Source organism: Lepus europaeus, chromosome 4 (genome assembly GCF_033115175.1).
Source record: "Lepus europaeus isolate LE1 chromosome 4, mLepTim1.pri, whole genome shotgun sequence".
Taxonomy (NCBI): Eukaryota; Metazoa; Chordata; class Mammalia; order Lagomorpha; family Leporidae; genus Lepus; species Lepus europaeus.
This window is the reverse complement of record NC_084830.1, coordinates 131,146,995-131,165,802: the sequence shown is the minus strand read 5'-3', so window position 1 is coordinate 131,165,802 and position 18,808 is coordinate 131,146,995. Positions and strand designations below refer to the sequence as shown.

The 18,808-nt window shown below is 45.3% G+C and overlaps 1 protein-coding gene across 1 annotated transcript in view; it reads left to right on the top strand.

Moving 5' to 3' along the window:
• Window positions 1–575: 575 nt before the first annotated feature.
• The window catches only part of ABLIM3 (actin binding LIM protein family member 3), a 124,240-nt gene continuing 106,007 nt past the window's right edge, over window positions 576–18,808 (top strand). Inside the window, exon 1 of the mRNA XM_062188876.1 lies at window positions 576–893. Within this exon, the coding sequence (XP_062044860.1) occupies window positions 881–893 (13 nt within the window). The 5' untranslated portion in view covers window positions 576–880. The remainder of the gene's footprint in view (window positions 894–18,808) is intronic.

Here is an 18,808-nt window from a genome sequence, read left to right as displayed (position 1 = left end):
GGCACAGAGAGAGCAATGACCTGCTCCAGACCAGGGCTGGGGTGGGAACTGTCTTCCTGCAAAGTTCCAATAATAACTTTCTTTTCCTATCATGGTCCAGCCCTTTGACCCAGTACAGAGGACAGGAATACAAGTGCGCAAGAATCTCCTTGGGGCCCAGGATCCGAGGCTCTCAGCCACCCCCGGTCACCTCCCAGGACCCAGCTAGGCAGAAGCCGGCGGGGCGGGGCCTCGGACACGCGCTGGCGCGTCCAGCAGGTGGCAGCAGCAAGCGGCCGCGCCCCCCCTGTGCTGCCAACCCGCGAGCCCGCATCATGGATGGCGAGCTCTCCTATTGCGCTTTGCTCGCTCTGGAATTCGAGACCCCAGACCAGGACCAGGATTCATGAGCCGGTCGCAGGGGCCGGGGCAGGGGCCTCGGGCTCCCGACGCTGGCCGAGAGGTGGGTCCCTGGGCGGGTCGCGGCTGCTGGAGGCCGGGCGGGGACGTGCTGCCCCCGCCCTGCCTCCCGTGGTCCACACCCCCTTTGGGCTCCTGAGCCTCTGGGCTGGAATAGTCCCGGCTGCGCGCGAGCAGGCGCTGCCAGCCCGGCTTCTGCCCGGGATTCGGATCCCAGGAGCAGGGGGTCCGGGGCGCCGGTGTCCTCCCTGCCGCCGCCGCCTCCTCCCTCTCGCGCTCACCTGCGCCTATTAGTCCACTCGCCTTCAAGGCCAGTGGCTCCAGCCCAGACGGACAGGGGACAGCAGAGGGAAAGCGCACCTGAGGATACAAGCGGGCGCTGCACTGCCTTTTCACCCCCCAGGTGATGAGTGAGGTTCGAAGAACGCAAGATTTGAAAAGCGACCGTGGTGAATGAAAGACCCCGGGTACAGGCACCACCATGAACACGAGCAGTAAGTGGATCCTCCTCTCCTTTGCCATGGGAACAGGGTGGGGGCGGGTGGTGCAGGAGCCTGCGCCGCCGGGGCTGCCTGGAAGGAGGCAGGAAGCTTGGCATCTGCGTGGACACCTGACCCCCCAGACTCTTGCGGCTTTCTCTGCGCCTTGGCAGACACAGAGCTGTTGTGTCTAGCTTTTCATGATAATTTTGCTAGTATTTTATCCGAGGCGCCAGTTGCCTGTACTGGGGAGGTTACGTGTCTCCTTCTAGCAGCGTCTGGGAAGGCCTAGGAAGCTGTAGTGTGACCATTGTCTGCCTACGGGGCCTCCGAGGAGTCCTTTTTGCACACATCTGGAAGCCCATGGAGGGCCCTACTTGTCCCGAAGCTGCAAAGAGCAGGAAGCTGGTCTGTGGGTGGTGGGTGGGCTGTGGGCGTGAGCAGGCAGTGGGATAGGAAAGAGCAATTTGATCAACAAATCCCCACGAAGCCACCTTCGGGTCTGGAATTGTGAAAGATCCAGCTCCTATGGCCTTCAGCCCGGTGGGCTAGGTTCATCTCTCTGCGTCCCTGCAGGCTCCTGGCAGCTCCGAGGTGGGGAGGAAAGGGGAGTCTTTTGGGCACAGCTCTGACATGCCAGAGGCAGCAGCTGCTTTGCAGGGCCAGGCCCAGACATTTTGCTGCTGGGTTGGGCCTCAGCTACAGAGAAATGCAGTCAGCAACACAAGGAGGCAGAGTCTGTCTCTCTTCAGTATAGTCCCTTTGGCTGTGCGCACCAGCTGGGGTGCTGTGGCCTGGGGGAGCACATCTGGGTCCAAGTCTCCCTCTCCTGTTCTGTTGCCAGCTTAGCTTGTCCAGGTCATCCCAGCATCAGGTGGGGGTTGCTGAACCCCTACACACATTTACTTCCCTGGATCTATGACTTGGTTAACAGTCCCCCTCTCTGCATCTCACATTGCTCGTCTCTAAGACCAAAGGGGTTGAATTAGAGAGTTTTCTCATCGAAAAGCTGCAAGTTTTTTTTTTTTTTTCTAAAACAGATCTGAGCAGCAAGGCCAGAAAAATCAGTACCTTATTGAGGCTGTGTCCAGCCAAAACCCACTGTTTCCTCACCCTCCCTCCATTGCAAGGTCGTTGGCATAGAGAAGAGGAAAACAAAGCAAAAGCCACTGAGATGGAAATGAAATATATTTATTTACTATGTATTTGTATGAGTCATCTCCTTGTCTTCCTTTGTGTATTACATATCTATGCTAAGCAAGCGAGTGTGGTTGGCCTCTCTCTCTGCCTCTTACAGCCAAAGAATTTTGCCTCTTGATTTTGACAGAACAGTGTTTTGGCTTCATACCAGGCTCAGGAAAAGAGTAAAATGTTGTCGACCCCATCACCTAGTGGGCCACATGTTTGCATTTGCATGCTTTCAGACAAGTCAAGGTGGGGATTACCTGTCACTTCTCCTACCTCTAGGAAAAAAATGTGTTTATGGGAGCTCTTGCCCACTAAATGACAGCAGAGAAATATGGCTCATCTATTTTTCAAGGAACTGAGAAAACCAACAAGCAGCTGACTCTGCCCTTTCCTCTCCCTGGAATCCTAAGGAACTCTTGTCCTCTTTTCAGCACTGAGTATGTCTGAAAGAAGGAAATAGAAACCCACCCTCCCACCTTTCATTTAAGAAATAATGACTGATAGAATACCACAGAAGAAAAAGATGGATACAAATTCCATTCTAGCTTCCTATACTTTTTGAGGTAGGGACAGTGCATTTATTTTGCAGAGGTAGAAGGAAATAAAGAGAGTAGGTGGCTAGGACAGCCACAGGAACCCAGTTCCCAATAAGGGGAAATGCTTCTCCAAATGAGTTCCCCAGGACACAGGAGGGGAGATGTAAGTTCAGGCCTGTAGCCTCACCATTACAAAACCAATTCAGAGCATCTACAAGTAGAGAGAGTAGAATCAGACCTCATGGGGTGAAGGGGTAACAGGGCCAGAAGGGCATTGGTGGGAGGTCCTGGGTGACTTATTCTAAGCAGAATGTTCCCCTTTGAGATGTGAAATTCTTAGCTTATCTCTCATATCTGAAATTATCCCCAGCAGAAACTCAGTTTTGCTTTCACTTCCACTTATGGAGTCCCTGCTCTCCTGCTGGCCCAGAGCTAAGCACTTTCCCTGCTGTACCACACTTCACTCTCCTGTGAGATGGGTATTATTCCTCCATTCTGCTAGGTTGGACTTTGTAGCCAGTGTTTAGAAATTTTAAGTCATGCAGGTAATTGTTTGATTTAAAAAGGTACCTAGAGTGCAACATACTTGACAATGAATACAATTCCTAATCAGTGGTTCAAATGTCAACACTGAAGTGGGGGCAAAGTACAAGCTTATTAATGAGCTTATTACTTTTCATTTGGAGAAGAGTAGCCTGAGGATTTATCTTTGATAGCAGTAAGTTGGTAGCTGTGTGGTCTTCAGCAGGATTGTCCCATTTGCAAAAAATGGGGATGGAATGACACCAAAAGATAAGGTTTTATGTAAAATACAGCTAGTAGTCCCTTAGCTATGGACATAACTGGTATCACATCAGTGATGGGGGTGGCCAGGTTCTCACTGTCTCATGGTGGTAGCCATTGTCATAGTTGACTTTAAGACGTTAGTGGCCAGTGCTGCGGCTCAATAGGCTAATCCTCCACCTGCGGCACTGGCACCCGGGGTTCTAGTCCCGGTCAGGGCGCCGGATTCTGTCCCAGTTGCCCCTCTTCCAGGCCAGCTCTCTGCTATGGCCCGGGAATGCAGTGGAGGATGGCCCAGGTGCTTGGGCCCTGCACCTGCATGGGAGACCAGGAGAAGCACCTGGCTCCTGCCTTCGGATCAGCACATACACCGGCAGCAGCACGCTGGCTGCGGCGGCCATTGGAGGGTGAACCAACGGCAAAAGGAAGACCTTTCTCTCTGTCTCTCTCTCTCTCTCTCTCACTGTCTACTATGCCTGTCAAAACAAACAAACAAACAAACAAAAAAGACATTAGCAAGCAGGTTACTTGCTCTCTTAGATGTCACAACCTTCATTGTGAATTGAGATGCATATTTGATGTTTGAGATGCATACCTGATTAAAGTGGATTATGAGGAAATGCTTTGTAAACAAATGAAATTGCTTTTTTTTAAATAAGACACCCATTTCTCAGATGACAGAAACAGAAGCTTGCTCAGTCAGTGACTCCTCAGTATGAATTTTAGTTTCATCAGAATCTTGTCTTCTGAAGTCTAGCTGACCATTAGCATCCCAAGAAACCAGCACTCTAGAGAGCACGCATAATTTGGAAAAGGGGGAGGGGGCAGTGCTGGCCAGACCTGAGTAGAATGCAGAGTGTGAGTGAGGAGGTTCCCTGAGGAGAGAACAGGATGCTAAAGATATGGGCAGGACACCCAGGGCTCGGGAGAGCCTGGGCTCATTCCCAGTGGCTCCACCCTTGGCTGAAGGACTTTGGAGGAAAGAAAGGGAAGCAGATCGCTCTCTCCCACCTTGGCTTCTGTGGAGTGCTGCCACCAACCAGCCTTTCCTCCCTTGCCCACTCCCAGCCTAATTCCAAAGATCTGCCTTTTGTCCCAACCTACTGAGGCAGCCCCTGCCTGGCTTCCTGGCATCCACTTCAGCCCTCTCCTGTCATTCCCACACATCTTCCCTCTGCCTGATACTCTGTAGGGTTCCATGTGGCCTGGACCTGGCCTTCTTACCATCTCCACCTCATCTGTCTTGCACCATTCTCTGTATCCCCATAACATCTGCCTCCTCCCATTCCTGCCAAGGACTTTCTCCTGCCATCTTGTCCTGCACTGTTCCCTCTCCCTGAAGTGCCCTCTCCCAACCAGCACCAGTCCCTCACCCATGTGCTCATCCAGAGCCTGCTCACCCTTAGAGCTGCAGAAGTCCTCCCCAGCCACCCAGCCAAGCTAACACCCCCGCTAAGGTATGCTTCCAGGGCACCTTAGCCCTGTCCCTTCAGAGCCTCGTCTCTATCATTACATGTGTATCCGTGCGGTCACTGTGTTGAAGGCCCTACCCCACCTGACAGCAAGCACCCTGAGAGCTGTGGCAGGTATCCCCTAACAATGACATATTCTGAGATGTTTCTTCTGCTTTGTGCACTGGCTGTTTTTCTGTACCCACAGAGTGGGGAAGGAGTAGAATCCAGACTGCTTGCTCTCACAGTCTGGGGCGTGGAGCACCACCCATCTAATATTCTTTGAGTACATTAAATCTTTAATTGTTCCCTATCAGTGTCTCCAATTACCATGCTGGCACTAGAAGTTCAAAAGCCAAAGGAAATTGAGTTGACCCCACTGTGCCAGGGGTTCTGAGCACCAGGATCAATTCTGTATGCCATAAAATGCCATGTTCCTCACTTGGATCAGAATCTCTCAGCACTTCAGAAAGCTCAGGGTTTCCTGTTGTTGCACAATCCTATGTCAGCTCATCTTCAAAGTTAGGTGAACATCATGTACACCATGAACAATGGTACCATTTACCATCCTCCCTCATTTCGTAGACTTCCTCTTGCCCTCTGGCCTTTGGTTGCTCTTTAGCAAGGATTGGCATGTTAACAGCTGATTTTTGGGAGAAGATTTTTTTTTGTTGAAGACAGTATTCAGGGTCATATAAGTCCACAAAGGTATCATTTGATAAGCAGACACCACATTGAAACAGGAAGAATCTGAGCTTTGGGGTAGTGATTCCTGAGTTCAAGTTCATGATCTATCATGCCCTATCTCTGTGATCTTGAACAGAAAAGATCTCATCACTGCGAATTAATTTTATCATGTGTAAAATGTGAGTAGCAAAATGCTACTGAATAAAGCAACATGAGAAACTTGTTGTTGGTCTCAGTGAATGCAGTTTAGTCTGAAGTTGAGTTAGCCATTAAGTAAAACAAAGCTCTGGAATGATGGTGTCATGAAAAAGCAAATTCCTGATTGAAAATTAGCCTGTTTTTCTGATATTACAGCCATTTCTGGGTTTTGTACACAGAAAAGCCACAGCCTTTGGGAAGCTTTCAGGAAGATTATTATCCAAATATTATATGGCAGAGGTTGACAAGAAGGATGTTAGGATCCTAAGTGAGAGACAGTAACCCAAGTTCAGAAAAGGTGTGAGGACAAGGATTTTGGTGATGGTAATAAGACTAGAAATTAGGAGGAAGATCTTCTTGAAAATAAAGATTCAATGGCTTATCATCTGATTGTGCTATATGGTGAAGGAAAAGAGAAGTATTCTATCAGTTAGGGGCCCGGCAGGGAACAGATGGATAATTAAAGTCTGTGAGAAGGACTTGGAAGAACTAAGAGAAGCAAGGGTGACACAATACCAAGAGACTAGTGCCAGTGGCTCATGGCCCATTCCCACAATTGCCCCCAACCTGAAGGAGTGAAAGAAGGAAACCAGAGACCCAACTGGGTATAGAGCTGCCTGACACAAGTGTGGCTCCCAGCTCTGAGAAGGCAGCCAGTCCAGTTCCCAAGAAGGAACAAGAAGAAAATATCCTGACTCCTCTCTCTTCCCACCCGAGGTACTCCCCACTGACCAAATCCAATCCCAAGCCAGAGGGTGAAGGAGGCAGCTAAAAGACGGGAAATGGGCAACCTCTCAAGGCTCATTATAGGGTCAGTGAAGGGAGCAGAATAGACCTGGAGAGGCAAGGGTGTCCCAAATGGAAGTCACCCATCACCAGGAGTCAGCTGACTTTCCTTCATTAATGTCATTGCCTAGATCAGGAACTCTAAGAACCCTTCAGGAAAAGATACATGATAAACACAAACACAGTAGAACGCCTTATCAAGAAATTCCCACTTTGCAAAACAGACCAAATAGAGATGATTGTGTGTGTCACAAGGATAGAGACTTTCTAAAAACAGTTCTCCCAAATGAGTGAAGCAGCTATTGATAAACGACTGCTTGAGGCTAAGGGAAGGGTAAGGGAGAAGGGGTGGTGGTAGAGAAATCATGTAAGGAATAATTCAAAAATCATCCAAAAGGAGTGTAACACATTTCTGAAAATCACAACATGATTTTGAGAGCACTTGGAATGCATAGAGGAAGTGATATCAATTCTGAACTCCGACTTTCCTAGCTGGCAAAGGCTTTCTCTTGCTGAGATAGCATCTGCTGTGGTGAATGGTCAACAATTGGCTCTCACCCAGCATTAGCCACATACTATTGTCATAGGACAGAAAACAACCAGAAGTGAGGAAGCACCTTCCACATTTGGGTATTTTGCTAGTTAAATTGTCATCCTGCCATAGTTCTTAAAGGTGCACACTTGGAGCTTAACTGCTGGGTTCACATTCCACTCCTGCCCTTTACTTGCTGTGTGTCCTTGAGCAAGTTGCTTCCCTTCTCTGTGCCTCAGTTCCTCATCCTTAATGATAGTCACAGGAGGATAATCATACACTTTTCCCACAGAGTTGTTACAAAAATATATTAGTAATTGTGAATTGCTTGAAACAGTGCCCACTACATAGTCAGTATTTGAAAATGAATACAAGTAGTGTACTAGAGTACATCAAAACGTTCATGAAAAATGAAATTAAAAAAGTTTATATTGGTGCAAAAAATTGAAATCCCTGTACAGTTTTTTCCATAACATACATTTTACATGAACATCTTGGAGGCTGCCCATATATTAATTTGCTAAGGCCACCATAACAACATACTACAAACTGACTGCCGTTAATAGCAGAAATGTACCGTTTTGTAGTCCTAGAGGCTAAAAATGGAAGTGTCCATTTCCTTGCAGGCTGTGAGGACAGCTTCAGTCCCAGGCCTCCTCCCAGGCATGCAGATGTCCAGCGTCTCCCACGCCTCTTCAAATTTCCCCTAAGTGTTCCCGTGCCCAGACCTCCCCTTTCGATAAGGATGCCAAGCTGTACGAGATTAGGGCCCACCCTGATGACCTCACTTTAACTTGATTGTCTCTATAAAGACTTGTTCTCCAAATAAGGTCACAATCTGAGGCACTGAGTGTTAGGACTGCAGCATCAGAATTAGGTGATGGATACCATTTAGTCCCTAACAGTATCTCTTCCTTGAGGTGACAGCTCCCCTGTGGCTTGGTTTTCTCTAAAATCAGCCACTTCCAGTGGCTAGTATAGCACACTGACAATTGACTATTAAATATGGGTATCATAAAAGTTATCTATGTAGCCTTGATGCTTTCACCCTTATTTTACCATGCCTGACCAGCAGAGGTAGGCTTTCTTTCTGGAACCTGATGGGAAGTGTTCACAGGTAGGAGATCCCTACCCGGGAGGTCCACTGCTAACTTAGAACATCCACATCAGGTCTGTTTCTGAGAACATACTTTCAACCCAGCCCCATTTGGCACAATATACACAACTGTAGAGTTTCAATAGTGTAAGGTAATTTACAGGCTTGGTGTTGGCTTTCAGTCTACCTAGTTCCTGGGAATGTCCAACATGGAGACTAAGAATTGTATTGTTCATTTGTTCACTCAACAGATATTTACTGAATTCCAGCTCTGCACTAGGCATAATACTGGAGCCACGGCAGGAAATCTGATGGACATAGTCCTTATCTTTCCACCATGAAGGTCATATGCCCCTAAATGTGCCCCCGGTGGCAAGCTAATGGGTCATGTCCTATTTGCCCTACATTGGGTATTTGATGAATTTGGATCATTTGCCAGTTATTGGGAAACTAAGATTTCTAGCTTCTCTTAAAAAGAAAACAAAACTGGAAGATCTTGAAATCCTGACCCTGTTTCCTAGGTGACAACAGTCAGTAGGATTGCCAGCTCTGGATGGGGCATATACTCATACTGGCAGTCTCCTGATTGCCACAGTTGTCATGACTTCCTATTAACTTAGACAAAGAAAGCATAATATTTTTATGTTATTATGTTACCTTGCCCCCTGGAGTCATTTGGATTTTTAAACCCCAGTCCAGGTGATCCATATAACTTCAGGTCTCAAGAAATGCATCTTCACAGAGATGAAGAAACTGCGGCATATCCATTAATGAGTATGGGAGAAGTTCTGTCTGGAGTTAGCGGTTGATCAAGACTGCCACTCTATCAATGTCCTCTTTCTTTCTTTCTTTCTTTCTTTTTTTTTTTTTTTTTTTGACAGGCAGAGTGGACAGTGAGAGAGAGAGACAGAGAGAAAGGTCTTCCTTTGCCGTTGGTTCACCCTCCAATGGCTGCCGCAGCCGGCGTGCTGCTGCCGGCGCACCACGCTGATCCGAAGGCAGGAGCCAGGTGCTTCTCCTGGTCTCCCATGGGGTGCAGGGCTCAAGCACTTGGGCCATACCTCCACTGCACTCCCGGGCCATAGGAGAGAGCTGGCCTGGAAGAGGGGCAATCGGGACAGAATCCGGGCCCCAACCGGGACTAGAACCCGGTGTGCCGGCGCCGCTAGGCAGAGGATTAGCCTGTTGAGCCATGGCGCTGGCCTCAATGTCCTCTTGAAGTGAACAAAATTCCGTTATGGGTCCTTATTTTCCCAGCTGACCCATTCTCAGAAGGGTGACATCATATCTTACAGATACAGCCCTGCCCAGCTCCTGGAGGTCAGCTTTGTTCCCAAGGAACCTGATAGCAGATAGTGGGGCACAGAGCAAAGGAGGGCAATTCTGGATGACTGGTCCCAGCCCTGAGAGCCTCCTCCAGCCAAAAGAAGGCATCCTGGGAGGCTGAACTGTTCTAGAGATTGCACATTTAGGACATGTCTCATTCAGTTGAGGACATCTTGTGAACAGCATGAACCCTGTTATCGGCAAAGTCAGTTAGACAGCCATCCAGCTAAGGGGCAATTCCTGAATAGCCACAACAGCCAGCCCATATCACTTACTCAAGGCCTTTGCTCTCTTATTATAGAGTTCTCCTGTTTAAGAAAGTGCATAATGCCAACATGATTTCTTCTGTTGAGAGCACAGTCTTCCTTATTCCCCTAGAAGAAATCAGGGTAGCAAATAATTTGCAGAGAGTAAAGCACAGTGTCTGGCACATAGTCAGTGTTCAAAAGATATCTGATAGATTCATTCATTAACAAAATGCCAGCTTGCTCTACTAAACCCTAGCATAAAGATCTCTCTACTAAGTCCTCAGTCCATCTTTCTGGGAATCTGCTAAGATTCCCACCTGGACATTCCCAAGGCTCTTTAAGCTCAACCTGAAATGTAATAAACTTGTTCTCTCTAAAAAGGTGGAGTGCAGGGGAGATGATGGTGGCCATTTGGCTTAGAGGTTGGAAAGCTAGTGTGACACCTGCATCCTTCAGATTTTCCCAATACCTCTGCCTTCCAGTTCCAGCTTCTTGCTAGTGCAGAACCTGGGAGGCAGCAGTGATGACTTGGATGATTGGATCTCTGCCACCCACATGGAAGACCTGGATTGTGTTCTTGGTTCCCACATTTTGCCCTAGTCCAGCCTTGGCTATTTTAGGCATTTGGAGAGTGAACCAGTGGATGGAAGATTTATCTATCTATCTATCTAATCTCTCCTTCTCTCTGACATTAATAGACTTTTAAATTTTCTTATTTAAAAAAAAAAAAAACAGCTTTAACTCTTTTGGCCCCAGTTACCCAGTCACTTAAGTTAGTGCTTAGAAAGTGGTCCAAGTTGCCCTCTTCGACATTTCTTTTTCCTCATTCTCCTGTGTTCAGTCTGTCACTACATGTGGTGATTTCTACCTCTCAAATATGACTTGAACTCCTCCCCTCCTCAATCATCATCATTTCCCAATATCTACAACACCATTAATATCAGCCACTGGAGTAAAAGACTATGGGTTAGGTAGGGGACTAAGCTCAAGTTCAGAAGTAGGCAGCTGAGCAATGTGTGCTGCTAGGAAATGTGATTTCAGGCTATGTGGACATCAGATCAGAGCACCACTCTGCAGAACCCAGATTAGACACTTTCTGAAGTACTGTGATCAGGAAGGACAGTGGTCACCTGGGGCAGGCCCAGAAAGGAGTGACCAGAATGGTGGAGAGACTTGACAACTGCCGGGAAGAGGCCCTTGAAGGAATCACATGTTGATCTGTGTCTGCCTGAGAGTACGGATGATCTCTCCATGATCTCAGATGCCATTGTGGTGTTGTACTTGACTCCTTAGGTGTCTCTAGGTCTCTTTTCTGAGGGCATTACCAGCCAGACAGGGATACATACAGGCCCTGCTTACCACCCTGCTGTCACAGGGCTATGGTCTCTGCTTGTGTGCTTGTGCAACAGCCCATCCCCCTCTCCTGGCAGAATTCCTCTGTCTGCTGCCTGTATCATTTCCAAAGTTTCTTCCTTGCATCTGCTTAATTTTGTGCAAAGCACAGGTCTTTCTCCAATGGCTATTATAGCTTGCCCTCACCAGCACTGGCAGGGCCAATGAAACGACTGCTTTGCAATAGTCTAATGACACAGTTGATCTATTTTAAGCACCTGAAGCATATTCCACCAAGTGCCAATCTTCCCGCTGCAAGCTGCTCTCAGCATTCAGGAGCATGGGCAGGCCAAGGTCTGTTCCTGTGTTTTGAGATCTGGGGAAACAGCCCAGGGATCCCGGCCCTGCCTGTCTGAGACAGTGTAAGGCAACCATAAAATTAGATATTTTCACCGCCAGCATGAGTTGTTCTCGAAGGAGAACTGCCTGTGATGTCTGGATTATATGGTGCAAGAAGCTCGGGTGACCATAAATCCTTCTTTCGAAGGGCAGAGACAGAGCCTGGGCCAGTTACATGTAGGGAGAAGGGACCTGGGAGGCAGCGTTTCAGAAACAAAGAGAAGCCCAACCCCATCAGAGAGTTCTTAGCTTCAGATTAGTTTTTTCTCCTCCTAATCAAGAAACATTCTTTTCCAACTAGAGACTATCTGAGTGCAAATGTTTTGCATATACAAGGGCACTTCAAAGAGCTCATGGAAATGCATACAATGAAAAAAACTATGCATGGATTTCAAAATTTTGGCACCAAGATAAACTGATCTTTTAATTCCATTAATTTTCCAAAGTATGCTTGTCTTAATTTTATTTAATCCTTACAACAATCCTATGTGAATGCTGGATCTAAGGATGATCCCCATATTGTACTGCATCTCACCATTTTTCACAGAAATTACTATAATCTATAATAATACTATTACCAATAATAATTTTGTTCATTAGCTCATTTGCTTCATCTCTTAAATTCTCTTTTGACTATGAGCCACATGATGGCATTGGCAGACCCTGTCTGTTTTGTTCTCTGATGGGTCCTCTGAAGTCAACACAGTGTTAAAAACAGACTATTGATCACTCATGACAGCATTTCTTGAACACAAGCGAAACTCTTCACATGCATTAGTCCACTGAACCCTTGCAGAAGTCCCATGAAGTGGACACTACTGTTATCCTCATTTTACAGAGGAGGAAACTGAAGTGCAGTAGAGAGACAGTTGGCTCCAAATGTCAAATTTCAAGTGACAGAGTCTTGAATGAATATACAAAAAGAGGAATTTCTTCATTTTATACAAAATGAAAGTAAGATTCAAAGGTAAATCACCCAGACAAGCTCCCATGAGCTACGGAGAAGTGGAACAGGTGTTTAATTCACCTTGATCTGATTCTGAGGTCTTCTTTCTCTCCTTCCTGCTGCTTCTTTTACTATTTCCCATTTTTTCTGTCAGTGGTCACTGGAGGAAAATGAGGATCAGCATGGTTGCTTTTGCAATTGTCTGTCCCTGTGCTATTTGCTCATTCACTTGAGCAATCAAACAAATCCCAACTCTATAGGGTCATGATGTTTCTGGTGCTGTGGAATCAAAGACGCACAGGACCGAGAGCCTGACCTCAGATTGCATCCCTGCAGTGTAACCAGGAGGCAGATGCAAGCATACATGACTGTAATATGAGGGACGCCATGATGGGTAGGGAAGGGGAAAGAAAGAGTTGAGAAGACAGACCAAAAAACCCCTTTGGAAGGTCTGGGAAGGTATCACTCAACCTGGACCTTGATGGGGAAGGAAACTTTATATAAGGGACAGAAAAGGACCATATAAAGGACAGCATATATGGGACAGAAAGAGTTTGCCCTGTGGCCTTATTTATTCCTTCTCCCAGGCAAGCATTCCAGAAACTCTTACTTCACAACTCTCAAATCCTGGGCCCTTGGCTAGGAACTGGGGTGGACGGTGAAATAAAAAGATAGAAGGCATTTCAGGAAATGTCAGGAAGTCCGGTTTGTCTATACAGAGTATGAGAAGGTGAGCGCGGAGTAAATAAGGCTGCAGGTGAGGACCAGATCTTTGAGAGTTTCTGATGCCAGGCTAAAGAGTGTCTATTACCATCTGGAGCCAAGGAAGAGTCACAGAGGTTTTGAGCTAAGTGACCTGACCAGAGCTGTGCATTATTCAGGAAGATCTCCCTGGCAACACATAACTGATGCATCCAAGAGCCCAGAGGCAGTGAGAGGCAGGCAAGGTGCCATGATGCAGGTGTGACAGGATAAGAGGGAGAGTGTGGGGTGCAGGGAGGATGCACAGCAGCAGTCCTGCAGCCCCACCGTGCATGACTCTCAGCATCACCGCCCTTGTGCTCATGGGAGGATGTGTTACCTGATTCCGATTTTGGGGACTGTGCAAACTAACACTTTGAAAACTAGGTTACTGACCAAATTGAGAAGCCCAGATAATGTATTTGATAAAAGCTGGAGCTGTAAAATCAGATTGCCTGGGTTCAAATTCCAGCTTGGCCACAGATGAGCTGTGTAGCCTTCTGGGAGTCGTTGTACCTCTCCCTGCCCAAGTTCCAGTTTCCTCTCAAGATGAGAATACTATAGCAACATTGAGTAAGAGACTCAGCGCAGTGCCTGGCCCAAGGAAAATACTCCTTAATGATTAATACTGACAAAGGAATAAAATACATTTGAATGTATTGGGAAAATTCCATTTTAAGTAGACAAATCAATCAACACATTGTATTGTTATGATACAGTCACTTCCTGATCATTCCACTGGTAAGAAAGAACAAAGGTATGTATTGATAACCCAGGACTTTTTTTAGTAACATTTAAGGAGTGTTTTATACATGTCAGAGCATATCCTAAACACTCTCTGTGAATTATCTCTTTTCATTCTAGGCATGAATCTGGCAAATTTAATGTATAGGACAATCTTAATTGAGTAGGGAACGTGTTGTACTAGACTGGGGTTTGGCAATTTTCCCTATAAGTGTCCAGACAGTAAATATTTTGGGCTCTGCAGGCTACACAGTGTCTGTAGCATGTAAGCTACCACATACAAAGTATAGACAAACGGGTGAAGCTATGTACCAATCAAAATTCATTTATTAAAATAAAGGCAGGAGGTTATTTTGGTTTATTTATTTATTATGATCAAGAAGATCCTTGGAAAAGTGGACACAGAAAGGACCAGAAAGCTTTCCATTCTCTGTATTGACCTCCTGCTCATCAGTACAAAATCCATATCCTGGTGTTATCCTTGTGTGGCTCTTCTCAGGTGACCAGTGATTGCCAGGCTGCACAGACTGCCCTGGGATCTGTTAAGTAGATGGTCTTGCACTGCAGAGAATGATATTCAGACCAGTGACTTCCCCGTTTAGGAAAGGGCATGCAGGACAATATTCCATGCCAACACTTCCATAGCCAGGGAAAATTCTCCTTCCTCTTCAGTCCCATTCACATTTCCTACTCAAAGCCTTAATTCTCTTATAATTAAATATGATAGCCCAAGCAACTGCTCAGCATATTTTACTGTCCCTCCTAATTCTTTGTAAGAATTTGCCTCCAACTCTCTGTAGTACTAATAGGCTGTCAGTGTCATGTTCTGTCTTTCCCCCTTAGGGGTGGCATATGATCCAGGCTAACCAATCAGAGTATCCCATCAACCTTGGATTTGCAGTGGACATTAAATCCAAGATAGGCAAATCAAAGTGTTCCTTGGAATTGCAAAGGGAGATAAGAAGAAATGTTCATTCCATTAAGACTGAAGGAGGGCCAGCACCGCAGCTCACTAGGCTAATCCTCTGTCTGTGGCATTGGCACCCTGAGTTCTAGTCCCAGTTGGGGTACCAGGTTCTGTCCCGGTTTCTCCTCTTCCAGTCCAGCTCTCTGCTGTGGCTCGGGAAGGCGTGGAGGATGGCCCAAGTGCTTGGGCACTGCACCCGCATGGGAGACCAGGAGGAAGCACCTGGCTCCTGGCTTCAGATCAGCGCAGCGTGCCGGCCATAGCGGCCATTTGGGGGGTGAACCAACAGAAGGAAGACCTTTCTCTCTGTCTGTCTCTCTCTCTCACTGTCTAACTCTGCATGTCAAAAAAAAAAAAAAAACACTGAAGGAGAAGTGTTCATTCCATTAAGATTGCTAAGCTGAGGAGATGAGGCTCTGGGGATACCAATGGTCATTCTCACCCAACACATGGGAAGAACTCATCCGAAAACTAGAGGAAGATCATAGCTCTAACCATATAGTAAATTCCCTGAATCCAGCCAGAAGTTCATGCCACTCCATATCTCCTAGTAGTAAGAATGAGCAAATTCCCTTTTTTTCTTGATCAAGTTTCAGTTGAGTTTCTGTAAAGTATATCTGAAAAGATCCTAACAAAAACACTTTCATTAACCAATTATACTTATAATTATCCCCAGTATCAAAATCCTAGCTATCTTTAGGTTGAAATATCTTAAATCCAACTACCTCTCATCCACTCTTGAAGTCACTGTCTTCCCTCTTCTGCATCCCTGCTCTTGGTTTAAAGCATTCTTATGGCTACAGATCATTTGCTATAAATCAACATGGTTTGTCTATTCATGTACATTTCTTAGCATCCCTCTTAGATTATAAGCTCCCTGAGGACAGGAATCCTGTATCAGTCAGCTGTATTGTATTGGTTCCCCAACCATAAACCACAAATCACTGAGAAGCCCGGGAAGTTCTGCATACAAATCTATGTGTGGACCTAACTTCAGATACCTGGGACCTGTCACATGCTTGTGTTTGTGAAAATCCAATATGGCAAAGAGCTACCACAGTATTATTTAGATGTAATACTCACAAAGAGAAGTTAACAAATACTTTTTACTTTAAAAACATGTCCTCAAAGGATTTGAATGTGGTTGCATGGATGGACAGTATCTAAAAAAATACTGAGCTGTATGTTTAAGATTTATACAGTTGACTCCATACTAGTTATGCCGAAATTAAAAATTAAATAAAAATGAAGGAATTTTTATACATGACAAGTTTATCCATCATTCATACTGTTACAAGATCCCTGTTACATTAACATACAAAAATTATTTTGGGATAGATCATAGACTTAAATAAACTAAAAGCTAAAATTATATACCTTCTAGAAGCAAACATAAGAGATTATCTTGTGACTTTGAGGTAGACAATGACTATCTAGAACACAACATCAGTAAAAAATGGATAAGAATTCTAATATGCTTCACAAAATATCATATACAGATGGTCAGTAAGCACACGAGAAATAGTTCAACATCATCAGCCATGGGGAAACGCACATTGAAATCACCTCTTTATACCCACTCAAATAGCTAAAAATTTCTCATATATTTCTAGTACGAATTAAAAATGGTACAAGTTTTTAAAATTCATAGTTTCATAAAAATTAAGTATACACCCCAATGATCCAATAACCTATCTCCTAGATATTTGCCCCTGAGAGATTAAAACTTAGATGTACAAAAAGATTTATGCAAGAATGTTCCCAGAAGCTCAATTCATAATAGCCTGAAGCTAGAACCAACCAAGTTTTTCATCTATGGACAAATGGATAAACAAATAGTGTTATATTTACATGCTAGATTACTGCTCCTCAACAAAAAGGAGCAAACACTTGATACAGGCTACAGCATGAGTGAATATCAGAAATATGTTGAACAGAAGAAGGCAGGTGTAAAGGAGTGTACATTGTATGATTCCATTTATATGAAGTTCAATGTCAGAACTTCAAAGACAGAGATCATAACAGCATTTGCCTTTCATTGGGGAAGTTATTGATTGCAAAGGTTGCAGCAAATTAGCTGGAGTTATGCAAATGCACCCTATCTTGTTTGAGATGTTGTTTAAATGGATTTACATATTTGTCAAAACACATTGTACTTGAGAAGTGTATATTCCGTTGTTTGTAAATTATACCCAATTTTAATGTGTGTGTGCACATGTGTATCCCTTAAATACAGTCTTAGGCTTAGAAACTGAACTGATGTCAACTCACAGCTCTCCTACTAACTCTATGACCTTGGAAATTCGTACTTTCATCAGTTCCGAGTCCATCCTATCAATCTTCTTACTTCAAAGAGTGATTTCAACTATAACAACACCTGTAAAAGTGCTTGGTAAACTTCTGAGCATTGTACATTTCAGGAGCCTCCTCTCCAACCTATTTTGTACTGTCCTTAAGTTCGTTACCTTGGCTTCCTTGAACTCACCATTGCTTTCCAACCTCAGGACCCTTCATGCCCACATGTGCTGTTGCATCTGGTCTTCTATGGATGACTGTCACCCATTTCTGCAGTCTCAGCTAAAATGTTTTACCTTCAGATAACCTATCTTCCTTCCTACTTACTCATTTCCTTCATTCAGCTTTACACATTCTGTAAATACCTACTTTTTTATTTACTCATTGTGGATCTTCCTCATGGGAATATAAACTGCCAAAGGACAGGAAACTTGACTTTTATTCTTAGTGTATCCCCTAGTCCTTAGTACATAAAAATCACCCTTTAAATATTAATGAAAAATTGCACCAACAAACATGAGCTTTGTTGCATGGATTTGTAATATATTGTTGCTGACTCAAGACTCCCTGCTCTGAACCAGGTCTTCCCTGGGGCTTGGAGGGTTCCAGAAAAGTGACAGAGGATACAGCTGCTGTCACTGTGGTATCCAGGGACCAAGGGAAGCTTCAGGAGATATTATCCTTAAGAGGACTGGGATACTTTGTATTTATGGCTATGAATTGTGGTCCCTCTGTTGGACTGTAAACTGGGGCTTCTACATGTGTCTCAAGGCTGAGAGGAGCCTGAAACATAAACAGGCTAGCTCCATCACTGCAGGAACTGTCTTCCACCCTCAAGGTCCTCCTTGTGCCATGCCCTGCAGCAGGTCCAAGAGCAAGTAGAGTAAGTGTCTGTGTCCATTTCTGTCTTCTTTCTTGGCACCTTTCAGACCTCTGACCAGTCATGGAGCCTCTCATCCCTACCCCTTCCCTCTCTCTCCCTGACAATTAGACAACCTTCTGGCTTTTGTTTTCTAGATTGGAATTTGATTGCATTCACTGAGGCCATTTCTCTCCTTTGACTTAGCCCCAGGTCCAGAGTTTACCCTTCAGCCCAGGACAGCCAGCCATCACTCACAGCTCATCTGCTCACAGGAGTTCTCTGATTTTACAGCTAGATTTTGTGTGTTGACCTGTATTATTTGGTTGTCTGTGACATCAGCACTGTGGTAAAATACTTCTTACCCAGTAACAAAGTCCTGTTGCAGATGCAGGCTCAGAGAATGCTCTGGGGAAAAGTCAAGGGGATTTGTAACAGGTGAGAAGTACACCCCTCCTCTCTCACCTACTTCTTCCATAGCCAAAATTCCGCTTTCCTTCTGTCTGGCTGTCTCCCTTGAAATCCATTCTTTTCAACAGATAATGTCAATAAGTCTTTTATGTGGGTGGGATTTGGGGCTTCTCTCTCATCTGAGCATCTGTCCTGTGCCAGTGAGTTTGGGCCTCTGGCCCACACGTTAATTATTGTCCCAGGGTTCCTGGAGCCAACTGGGGACAGAAGGCTCCTTTGGCTAGAGGGAGGTACTCTGGTAGGACTTTTCTTTTTCTTTTTTTTTTTAAGGCATTAGTTTAGCTTAAAGAGGCTGAGCAAGTGAAAATGCATGTGTGCCTCATTTATATTTGCTCCTTTCTTGTC